This window comes from Etheostoma cragini, chromosome 20, assembly GCF_013103735.1.
Source record: "Etheostoma cragini isolate CJK2018 chromosome 20, CSU_Ecrag_1.0, whole genome shotgun sequence".
In the NCBI taxonomy this organism is placed as follows: domain Eukaryota; kingdom Metazoa; phylum Chordata; class Actinopteri; order Perciformes; family Percidae; genus Etheostoma; species Etheostoma cragini.
Window position 1 is genome coordinate 4,677,531 of NC_048426.1, and position 11,939 is coordinate 4,689,469.

Genomic DNA, 11,939 nt, shown 5'->3' on the forward strand with positions numbered 1-11,939 from the left:
CCCCCCCCCCCCCCTTGTTCTTTAATCCCACCCTCCTTGGGCCTGTTAGGATGTCGTCTGGTCTCTTATGTAAGAGACATGGGAGGGGAATGGCTTTGGTGCTTGGCTGCCGTGCGCCTGATCAGCCGCCGTAGACTTGCTCTCCCTCGTGTGTTTTGGTAGCACTGGTGTGTTTTAGCCATTAGCCGGCTGGACAGAAAAAAAGAGAGAGAGAGACAGTGAGGGACTGATGGTACATAGGGATTCCAGTGCCCCTTTGCACAGGTAAGCAGAGCTCTAGCTTGTACATCTAGGATTTTTCTGAGGAAGAATGATTGTGGTTTTTCCACTCACCAGGTGGCAAAAGCATGAAAGCATTGACCGCTCCTTGTCGTCGTCGTTGTTGTTGTTGCCATTGGTGATGCAGCAGGCAGAAACTGAGAGTGACTCACGGATCGAGATGTACAACTTCACCGATGAATCCTGTAATGTAGCAGATAGTGTGTGTGTGTGTGTGTGTGTGTTTGCGCGTGTGTGTTTGGTCAGAGCTGAATGAAGCTGAGAGGCTGAATGAAGTCGCCCTCGCAGAGATTTAAAGTTGTTTCAAGATGCAGCGTGGATGTAAGGGATAGTATTTCCAAAACTGCCTTCTTAGGCAAACGTAATTTTATTTTGAAAAGCCCCAAATCACAAACTTGATCAATCTGCTGATCATGTTCATGTAAAATAGATTCATTGCACTAGAAATGTTGTCTGTGAAGAAAATGAAGAAAACATTCATTTAAAGAGTTGCTTATCTGTCCATCAACTAAATAACAAAGTAGTTGTTGCCTCTGTGTCACCCTGCAGCCTGTTCTTAGACCCTGAGGCGGGTTCTCTGACAGCATCAGCGTCCGCTGTAACGGGTCTCAAGTCCCTGTTGCTGTTTCAAACCTGTCAGCTGTCTGCAGAGGGGGTGCTCAGTTCCCCCTGCGACTGACACACACACACACACACACACACACACACACACACACACACACACACACACACACACACACACACACAGATGTGTTCAAATTTGATTCATTCAATAAAATGATCATTTGTTGCCTTATATCCACCAGACATTTTTATTTGCGGCATCCTGAGCCTTTTTGGTTTCTATAGCAACACTAAGCCCAGAGTAGTTTTAGTCTTCCCAAAACAAGTTTTATTTTTAAAGAATTATACAAAAATAAAATCACAACTTTTTTTGCAACTTTCTCTGTCTGGCGCAAATTGCAACAAACAAACAACATTGCAACTTTTATTGCAATTTTTACAAAAGCTCCCGTAACATCATCATTATATCAACAATAATACAAAGAAAAATCAGTGAAATCCCGGTGGGACTGGAGGGACTGAAGGGACTGGAGTGACTGGAGGGACTGGAGGGACTGGAGTGACTGGAGGGACTGGAGGGACTGGAGGGACTGGAGTGACTGGAGGGACTGGAGGGACTGGAGGGACTGGAGGGACTGGAGGGACTGGAGGGACTGGAGGGACTGAAAGGTGTCAGAGAGTGTACGTCAGAGCTGTTCCACTATAAGCCATTAGCATGAGATAATCTCAGAGTGAAGGTGATTTTTCAGACACTCGGGCCTGCCTTGTCTGCTCTTTGCGAGGCTCAGCAGCACACACACTGTCACACACAGTAACACACACACACACACACACACACACACACACACACACACAAACACACAGAACAAGTGTTGAGGTGTCAATTTGCAGTTTTTTTGTTGTGTTTTTCACTGAGGCTTGAGATAATGAGGCAAAACTGTCGACTAGGGAAGAAAATGAATATTTTGTTCACACACTTTGTGTTCCGCCACAGTTTTATTTCTCCTGCCACAGCAGGATCTCCAGATGAATGGAGAGTCACCTGGCACACTTGCTGCTGGAGGGGTTAAACTGAGATGCCACCGATCAGGCAGATCGGTGTTTTCCCACCGTGCTGATGCCCGGCAGCAGCCACTCACTCAGATGATCATTACCAGCTGTGTGCCTATGAAAGGGAAGACATTTTTCAGTGTTGACAGATGACTCTCTTGTCATCTCCATGTAATTGGTTTTGTCATACGTAAATCTGTGTCTGGAGGGTGTAGTCATAGTAAAATACTAAATGGTAACCCTGACCATAGTTACAAGAAATCAACGCAAATGTGACTGAGATTATATATTTTTTGAGACATGTTTAGGGCTTCAACCAACATTTGTCTTCATTGATCAGTAAAATATTGAACACCAGACATAGGCTTGTGGAGCCTAATGGTGATGTGTTTTTATTCAAAGATTTTTCATTTTTATTTATACATTCAGGGTTTTCCTCAGTCTATTGCAAGCCAGATGGCCCACCCACCACCAGGCCTCAGCCACTGGGAATTATTTTTTGATATTTAGATATATAAGACATATTTTCAAATCTCCAGTTAGCTTTTAGCACTGACTTAATGTTGGAATCTGTCCTTTATTTAAAAAGTTGAAAGTTACTGATTGCAGACATGTACAAATCAGAAAATAGGACAGAAAAATGGACAAAGTTTTTTCTGTGTATACACATGATCCAATAAGACATGCAAAAAGCTATATAGGCCAAACACATAAAGGCTGTTGATCGTCTTTATCACATTACATTACCCCGTCATGCTTCCTGTTCTCCACCTTTAACCACAACTCAGCCTCTGACTTACACAGACATGTTTAAGGCTGAAGCGTGGAAGGACTACCCAATAAAAACACTTCATTACAACTTGTGTGTGACAAATAGCAGTCAAAATCGAACTAACTCAGATTTACTTAATTTAAAAAAAATAACGCATAGAAATGTACATAAAAGATTGTTGCATCAATAATTGGTCTAGAATCGAGTGCCCAGAGATCTCCCCCCCCCCCCCCCCCCCCCCCCCCACTGCTAATGCCATAACTCAGTAGACTGCTACCATTAGTATAATAAGTGTAATATTGGGCTTTTAGGCAGCACATCATACGGATTATGTGTTTGAGTGGGGCGAGGGTTTGGAACTACATCGTTGGTGTCGCAGCAATTAATCAGCAGCGCATTGCAATGTCAGGGGGAAAAGGAAAACTTTGTTGGGAGTTAGGAAAGTAGGACACTTTGGCTAACCAAATTTCCTGGGGGGAACTATATAATATTTAAATGTGTGCATATGTGTGACTGTTACTTCTGGCTATTCTCCTTGCTTGTAGGGTCCAGATATGGGTCTGGAAAAGAATAGAAGGACTCAGAAATGTCTAGGTCCTAGGTCAACACATTTGGGAATTGTCTTATTCTGATGTAAGTCACTTATAACAGAATAGCAGTTTTATGAAAAAGCCTTGGGAGTGAAGGCAAGTTGATGTAAATAAGCACAAATCACCCTGACAAAAGGAAAAAAGACCCATCTCAACTGCTTATTAATCACACTGGTGAGTCTTGATTATTATCCCCTCTTCTTGTTGTTGTAGTTGTATCGCATCAACACCCTGATGGTCTCTAAGCACAGATGGACGTGGTCGTTAATCACCGTTAAAACTGCTGTGTACTGTACATGATGATGGACGATCAGCTGGGCAGCCTCCGAGAGCTTTCACTGTCTGCTAGTGCTCTCCTTATCCTCGGGGGTGTGTGTGTGTGTGTGTGTGTGTGTGTGTGTGTGTTGTACACGAGGCCTGCTGGACATTGTGTGCGGCTGCCTGTGTGACTTTGACGGAGCGTTGGAGATGCAGCCAGCGCAGAATACGGCCTCCAGCGTCACATTCACGTCTTCTTACGTAACCCTTTCTGCTGGAGTTTTGATTCATTTCTTTTTAGGCCTTCACGTCACTAAGCTGTCTTAGTGTGGACTGGACCAGGACATCCGTGTCTCCAATTATTGTTAATCATTAGATAATAAAGACCCTTTAATGATCCCCAGTGGGGACATTTGGTTGTTGCAGCAGTACAACAAAAGCACAATACATAAATACAGATAACTAAAAGGGAATAAAATAACTGAGAATTTGGAGACACATGACGTGAAGTGACAATGGTGTGATTTATTAATAGCAGCAGAGAAACATACTAACGTTCTATAATATGGGGTATTATAAAATAGTGATGGAACATAGTATACGGTGCAGTAGTTTTATAGTATATGCTAATGCTAAAATGCTAATTGTCATGTCTGCATGTTGAGTGGGAATAGCTGTGGGAAAGTTTGCTAATACGTGTGATGAGCATCACGGTGTGTCTGTTTGATGGCTGCAAACAAATCTTCACTTATTTTCTTCTTATTGTCTTCTCATGGGTGTGGCTCAAAGAGTAGTTTAGCAGTGGATGAAGAGTGGGAATTCTGCTGCGGCATGTGTTTAGTTGTCAGTTAGTATAGTTCTTTTTCTTTCTTCCTTTACAGACGTAATCAGGAGCAAACACACATCAGTGGACCTTTCCTCAGCTTCCTGCGTGTGTGTGCGTGTGCGTGCGTGTGCGTGTGTGTTAACCATAACTGTCCTAACATTGATATTAAGAAATCCACATCAGATGAAACCCACTTTCACTTCTGTAAAAATGTCAGTACAATAACTGTGGTTTACAGCCTCCACTCAGTGAACTGAGCGCTCTCATTACATATGTCTAATGCGATAGTGTTAACCACTTTCTACCCCCCCACCCCTCCGTTTGTGTGTTTCTCCCAGCAGGGCTATGTCCTCGGCAGCCACCACATCTCCATCTGTGGACAAAGTGGATGGATTTTCACGGAAGTCTGTCAGGAAGGCCAAGCAGAAGCGGTCGCAGAGTTCGTCCCAGTTCCGCTCTCAGGGCAAACCCATCGAGCTCACGCCCCTGCCACTGCTCAAGGGTAAGGGGGAGAGGTGTGCGTGTGTCAATATGTTGGGGTTGATGATGTGGGAGGCTGAAGGGGTGATAACCCAGCCAAAAGCCAAACCATAGCATCTACAAAAGTAGAATGCGGTTGAGAGAAGGTTGTAGATGAAACGTACTCTGGCGTCGTCCTGTTGCAATGCCGTTTTAACTTGCGACTTCTCCGTTCCGTCAAAAATTTAAGTTTGAATGAGAACAAACTCATAATCTGTTCCTGTTAATTTGTGACCCATGTAGCCACATCTTAAACTACCATGTAGAATTGACATTGATCGCTCCGTTTATTCATGGTGCCTCCACTGCCTTACAAAGTTCGTGTAAAACACATGTATGTATGTGTACAAAGCCAGCACACTCTCTATTTATTTAGTTGTTTATTTTCTTCAGTGAATGGTGCAGCGGTTGCCCAGCTTACTGAGCGCCGTGCTACAGGTCAGAGAGCATCCCAGATTAAAGGTGAAATCCCCACCTGTTGAATGTCAGCCTGACACATTAGTTGTCTTTGAAGACTTAGGAATCCTTGTTTGTGTTTAAACATGCCTTAGCTGCTCTACATGACTTTGTATACATGGACCCCCCAGTCTTGAAATCCACGTGGGACAATAGATCCTTCTGGTTCTGCAGTGAGTTGGCCTTCCCTTTACCCCAGCTGGTCCTTTAACATGTGAACAAGGCTCTGACAGTGTGTCTGTCTGCTCTCTCTCTCCTGAGCTCTCCCGTGCACAGTAGAGACTGACGATAAAGGGTTTTTAAGGCCAATACCGATACGAATACTTGGTTATTAAAAATCCAATATGCTGATATATTAAAAAAATTATAATCCAGAAACGCTTAACAAAACAGATTTCCCTAACATTAGTTATTTGTAGTTATTTATGAGTTCTCACTAGAATAATATAATTATTAGTTTTATTGTCACAACAGAACAGGGAAGTTGTAGAGCGTCCTCTGGTAGACAGACTATGCAACGCCATCACTAACAGGGACGTTGTAGAGCGTCCTCTGGTAGACAGACTGTGCAACACCATCACTAACAGGGACGTTGTAGAGCGTCCTCTGGTAGACAGACTATGCAACGCCATCACTAACAGGGACGTTGTAGAGCGTCCTCTGGTAGACAGACTGTGCAACACCATCACTAACAGGGACGTTGTAGAGCGTCCTCTTGTGGACAGACTAGGCAACACCATCACTAACAGGGACGTTGTAGAGCGTCCTCTGGTAGACAGACTGTGCAACGCCATCACTAACAGGGACGTTGTAGAGCGTCCTCTGGGGGACAGACTATGCAACACCATCACTAACAGGGACGTCGTAGAGCGTCCTCTGGTAGACAGACTGTGCAACGCCATCACTAACAGGGACGTCGTAGAGCGTCCTCTGGTAGACAGACTGTGCAACGCCATCACTAACAGGGACGTTGTAGAGGGTCCTCTGGTAGACAGACTGTGCAACGCCATCACTAACAGGGACGTTGTAGAGCGTCCTCTGGGGGACAGACTATGCAACGCCAACACTCCTAACATGGTTGACGTCTGTTTTTATTTATTTTTTAATTTACTTATCAGAATCATTTATTTGTCATTATAAATGATTCAGATGAATGAATATTTAATTTATTTTAATTTATTTTTTTAAATCAGCCATTATAAATGATTCTGATGAATTAATATTTAATTTGTTTTGTTATTATTATTTTTAAATCGGCCATTATAAATGCCCATACCAATATATCGGGAACTGCCTAATATCGGCCGATCATATCGGCCTGCTGATATATCGGTCGGGCTCTACTACACAGATATGCCAGCGTGACATTTTGAGTCCAGATATTCTGGTGAAACCGTTGAAGCGGTATCCAGAGCTGCTGAACCTGTCATTTTCCTTCCTTGCATGTTTTTAGAGTCTGTCTGTCTGTCTGTCTGTCTGTCCCACATCTCTAGGTATGGTGAAGGGTATGTGATGGTTCCACTTTATCAGTATGCATAGTATCCTGATCCATGAAATAACTGGCCTTTAATAATAAAAATATGCCTGCCTGGTGTTCTGTAAACTTTGAAGGTGGCAGAATCTAGAGAGAACATTTGTTAAACCTTTTGGCTCATATCCCTTATTTTGACCCCTGATCCCGTGTTTGAAACAGAACATTTTAACCAAATTATTTTAAATTCACTCATTTTCAGGGGGATTATTACAAAGAATATTGTTCCATTAATTAACGTGAAAAAAAAGCTTTAAAAAAATGACCTCCCTTGGATTCATTCCGCAACTCCTCCAGGGTCCCGAGCCACTTACCTAGAACTAGATCCATTAGAACGGGGTTTTCCACAGCTTTATTATTCTGGACTGGAGATGGCAGCTACCTTCTGACATGATATGATACTTACTGTATTGTCTCTGAGGGACGCCAGTGTGTTACCAAGCAGCGGAGTGTATTCACGCGTACATGGCACACTGCCGGTCAAAAGAAATTGGGCGATGTGTGGTATGCACTTGGGTGTGGTAATACACAAAGAGACACCTCCGTCATGTTTCACACAGCAGTGCTACGGTTTGGTGTTGACATCAGGAATGCTGCCACACAGAAACCAGACAGATCCAGCACCCGTCAAGAGTTTTAATGGAAAAGCACTTCCTGGTTCCCTCTGTGGCGGGGCTTCTAATCAGGACAGGAAGGGAACTCTGAGCTCTCCCTGTGTTTATAAAGTTAAAGTGTGTGTGTGTGTGTGTGTGTGTGTGTGTGTGTGTGTGTGTGTGTGTGTTTCTAAGTTCATGCTTCACTTACACTTGCTGCCTTTATGTAAACAAGCACACAGCAGCACACCTGACCTCGACCCTCATACACAGACTTGTGAACTCTGGGCCGTAAGTGCACGCCGTGGCCTGACGTGCACCTCTCAAAAATGTAACCACACACATGCCGGCTCTTCTATAAAGTGAGATACACGCTAGAACAACGCAGGCACCAATGCAGAAGGACCCTCGGGGTACTTACGTAAGCCACGGCGTAAACTGTGCGTAGAGCCCCAGCAGAAGCATACCCCCCCCCCCAATACTGTTGATTCCAGTTGAAGAACATGCTGTTTGATGAATGAAGTCTTGTAACATTTAATTTACATTGCGTTGCAATTACTTGCTTTTTGACTGAGTAGATGATTTTTTCTTACAGTGTTGGAGGATTCTTTATCTTGTCATCTAAGATTGCCAGTTTTATTTTAGTCCAATGGTCCACATTAGGGCTGTAACGTTTTATGTGAAATTCATAATATTCTCTCTGTGATGATCTGTTTGAATTCAAAATCCACAATGTGTGAGTGCAACAGGCCGTACTGGGTACTCCAGCTGGGGACAGTGATAGAAATCACTGTGATCTGTTGCTGAGACAACGGCAAAATGAAGGACACTAGTGCGTTGTGAACGGATGAATCGGGTCATCAAACAGTTTGAGATAATGTGAATGTCAAGGGAAGGCTGTTTGATGCCTAATGCTGCAAATACTTTACTATAACATTACCACATCAACCAATAATAATCACATGTTGGTGATCTGTAGATGTGAATGGTGATTAAGAAGTGACTCAAGTGATTCCTCATTCACTCAAACTTGATTTTTGTTTTTGGAGAAGTGAATTTCCGGTAGCCGCGGCGTGGCGGGCTCGAGGTGACGTCACCACGGCTGTCGTTTCTAGCGCCAAGGCTCGGTGGGCTGTCGCGGCGCGTGGTCGTGCACCTGTCGGCGGGCCGGGAAGAGCAGCTTTGTCTGTACATATCTGTGTGGTTTCTCATGTACAGAACACAGGGAATCAAACAGCCTTAAATATGTGTTCAGAGAGACACACCACTCTGGGGAAAGAAGAACCATGTAGCGGGAGAGGGAGGAAAAACATGACAGATGGTTTTTTTGAAGCTAATAAAACGGCCTTATGGACATATCACAGTGTTACAGGCAGACATAAACAGCACTGGTGAGATAAATGTAATGTGTTGGCGGTACGTCGGTGTTTAACATGGATGTGTTTACCACTGTTGCCAGGCAGCCTGCTTTCCTTTCCTTCCGCTTTTTTCTTCTCTACTACTTCTTACTCACAGATTATTTGTTTGTACGCCATTTGACGTTTCGAGGAATACTACAGAGAACAATGTGTTGAGCATAAACGTTTCCGTGCATGCTCGTAGCGCACGGTATCGCGCTCGACTCTACCTACGCGTTAGTATTTATGTATTTTCTACAGCTGGGATTTAGTTGGCATTTTGAATAGCAAATAGTTGAATACTTCCAATTTAAGTGGAAACAAAATCCAAATAAACACTTTAATGACAACTAAGTAGTATTCAGTACAGTATTATTATAAATATTGTGTATTTGTACAATGAGTAGTACAGAATTATTTCTTTCATTTCTTTATCTGTAACTCCGTGACTGAGCACACGATCAGCCTTTTTTCGGCACCTCCCTGCTTCAGTTTCACACGGTTACTTCACATTCACACGGATCCACACATTTCTCACCCCCTCAGTACAATCCCAGTCTGCTGCTTCTGACCCGCAGAGCCGCCCCGCTGGAGCTCAGGCTGTACCCCCGCACAGTCGCTTCACTTGCAGCAGAGTCAGGCTGTCCTGAATTAGAAACCCAGTTGGACACATCCCGGTTACCAGATTTCATTGCTCGCTGTTATTCCCTGTCTGCTGCTTCTGTACTCTGTTCTGTTTCTGCACAGACCTACTGTACATTCTGAAGCAAAACACAGTTAACTGTGCTTTTAAGGCACGGCATCAGCGGTGTCTAGTTTTGTGTGAGGGTGGTTTTGCGTGGCTATAAAGCATTCCTGAACGAGAGAAAAACGTGCTCTGGTTTATTGGCATTTCTTTAAACCAATCACAATTGTTTTGGGTCGTGCTGCTGCAAAATAGCCTAGTGAAGGAAGTTGTTTTGGTGAAACATGTGTACGTTCAGAAGTAGTTTTAGTAGTCAACAGAAAACTCTTATTGGACAGATAGTCTAGCTAGCTGTCTGGATTTACCCTTTACCCTAATTTTTGTGTTTGTATTGATTTTGTTGCTTCTGCTTCAAAAGAAATAAGTTCCGAAGTTGCTGAACTATTCCTTTAAAATGTGACAAAAACCTAAGAACGACAACAGTGGCTGCAGTGAAGGAGTCCCAGTGAAACGTTCTAATAGTGTGGGATTATGAGGACTAGCTGTGACTAGAAGTGAGCAGAAACAGCTTCAGCATGCACTTGTTGAAATGTAAGCATGAAGCAACAATTCACAAAAGTGAATATGAACAGTTTCTTTTTTTCTTGGAAAAGCAAACGTCATCAAGAACACCAAAAAGCAACAAAACCTATTTTAGACCAGGTGCAGGCACGGTGCGAGCATGACTTGTTCTGCTCAGTAGTTTTCTGAAGAAGCTAGAAAGAAACCGTACACACATTACAACAATCTTTACTCAAACTCCCCCAAATGTACCCAAATAAAGGACCGTAGCTTTAGCCAGGGATTAACCGGTCTGGTCAAGGTTAGCAGTGAGGTCTTTAGCTTGAAACTAGATCACAAGTTGGATCTTTCCTGTAAGTGTCTCATTTATTTCCCAGGATACCTTCTATCTGCTCACATGACCACTCTAACCTCTGAGCCTCCCTCCCACTCCCGTACATGTCTGCGTAAACGAGGTGAAGAACGATGATTAAGTTGCCCTCTTCCACTTTAAGCCACAGATCAACAGCAGACTCTCTGTGACAATTGGTAGAAGCCCCGTGTTGGACCTCCGACCATTAAAATTAATTTGGTAAAGGAAATCACCCCACCTGGGTGCTGAGAGAAGCATAACCCACGTGTGGCCTGCCTTTTGCTTATGGTGCGGTTCTACCTGTAATCTCCCAGCATTATATAACTGACAGGGAGATGTGTCTCAGGCAGTGCTGGATGGGTTTTCCTCGAGGTCGCCTCAGAGAGAGAGAGATGTTTTCCACCAGTGTTCGGAGAAGGAGCTCTGTGGTTGGGGGGGGTGGGTGAAGGAACATTCAGGGCGTAACATGCAGACCGTTGAATGTATGTTTTAATCGGCTACACCTGCTGTGCACACACGGCGTAGGATTGTCTGAGTCACAGGCGAGACGCTGACCTTTTGCTTTTAGAAAAACCAAAAATACGCTCATTTGCAGTCATTAATTTGTGTACTGGTAGATTAATTTAATAATAACGACACTTTAGGATCCATTTCTGTGTGAAAAGACCCACCTTGGGTAAAATATATAAATAGACTGCCCTATTTTGACACCTGTAGAGCTCTCTGCTGGCGTAAACAGTTTCATTGATTAGAGTGAAAGTGTAGTGTTGGGTGGACTGCTGTGTACACGCTACATGTAGCCGCTCTGCAAACTTCAAATCAATAAAACTTTTAAGGCCAGGATAAGAAGTGAATTACCTGTATGTGTGCAAAAATATATGTGTGTATACACACACACACACACTATACTCTCCAGACATGTTTCCCCTTCCTTTTGAAGGCAGAATTCCTGTTGTCCTGCTGATATGGATTGCTGGACTGTTTGTTTCATAAGAGAAGGGGATACAATAGGTATTTTTCTTTTATTTCTAGGACACTTTAACTTCCGCTGTTTTTGTAAAAAGGGCTTCCTCTTTGGCAGCCTTCAATTCATTTTTAAATACCTGTAGAGGATGTAATCTCTTAGCAAGGCAGTGTCAATGGGATTTCAAAAACAAACCCATTCTCTTGGGTTGGGCCACTTTCACAGTAAAACGTTGTGATGAACAATGATATTGTCGTTAGGTGGGGGGCAAAATATTTTTTAATACTATGGGCTAACAAAGATGTTACTAGTCCAGGTAGAGCAAGCTGTTATACTGACAGGGGGAGAGAGATATGATACTAGTCCAGGTAGAGTGAGCTGCTATGCTGCCAGGGAGAGAGAGACGTTACTAGTCCAGGTAAAGTGAACTGCTATGCTGACGGGGAGAGAGAAAGAGAGACGTAACTAGTCCAGGTAGAGCGAGCTTCTATACTGACAGGGAGAGAGAGAGATGTTACTAGTCCAGGTAGAGCGAGCTTCTA

The 11,939-nt window shown here is 43.5% G+C and overlaps 2 protein-coding genes across 7 annotated transcripts in view; both read left to right on the forward strand.

Annotated features, from left to right (window-relative positions):
* Positions 1 to 11,939, forward strand: part of galcb (galactosylceramidase b) — a 379,778-nt gene that overhangs the window by 161,010 nt on the left and 206,829 nt on the right. The gene's annotated exons all lie outside the window — the stretch shown is intronic.
* ppp2r5eb (protein phosphatase 2, regulatory subunit B', epsilon) overlaps positions 1 to 11,939 on the forward strand; it is a 48,687-nt gene that overhangs the window by 3,721 nt on the left and 33,027 nt on the right. For 2 of the 6 annotated variants that reach the window (XM_034858495.1, XM_034858498.1), the window contains exon 2: positions 4,678 to 4,841. In XM_034858495.1, the coding sequence (XP_034714386.1) occupies positions 4,678 to 4,841 (164 nt within the window). Of the gene's footprint in view, positions 1 to 106; positions 265 to 4,677; positions 4,842 to 11,939 lie in introns of those variants that run through there. The other 4 variants (XM_034858496.1, XM_034858497.1, XM_034858492.1 and 1 more) reach the window with 3 other exon arrangements.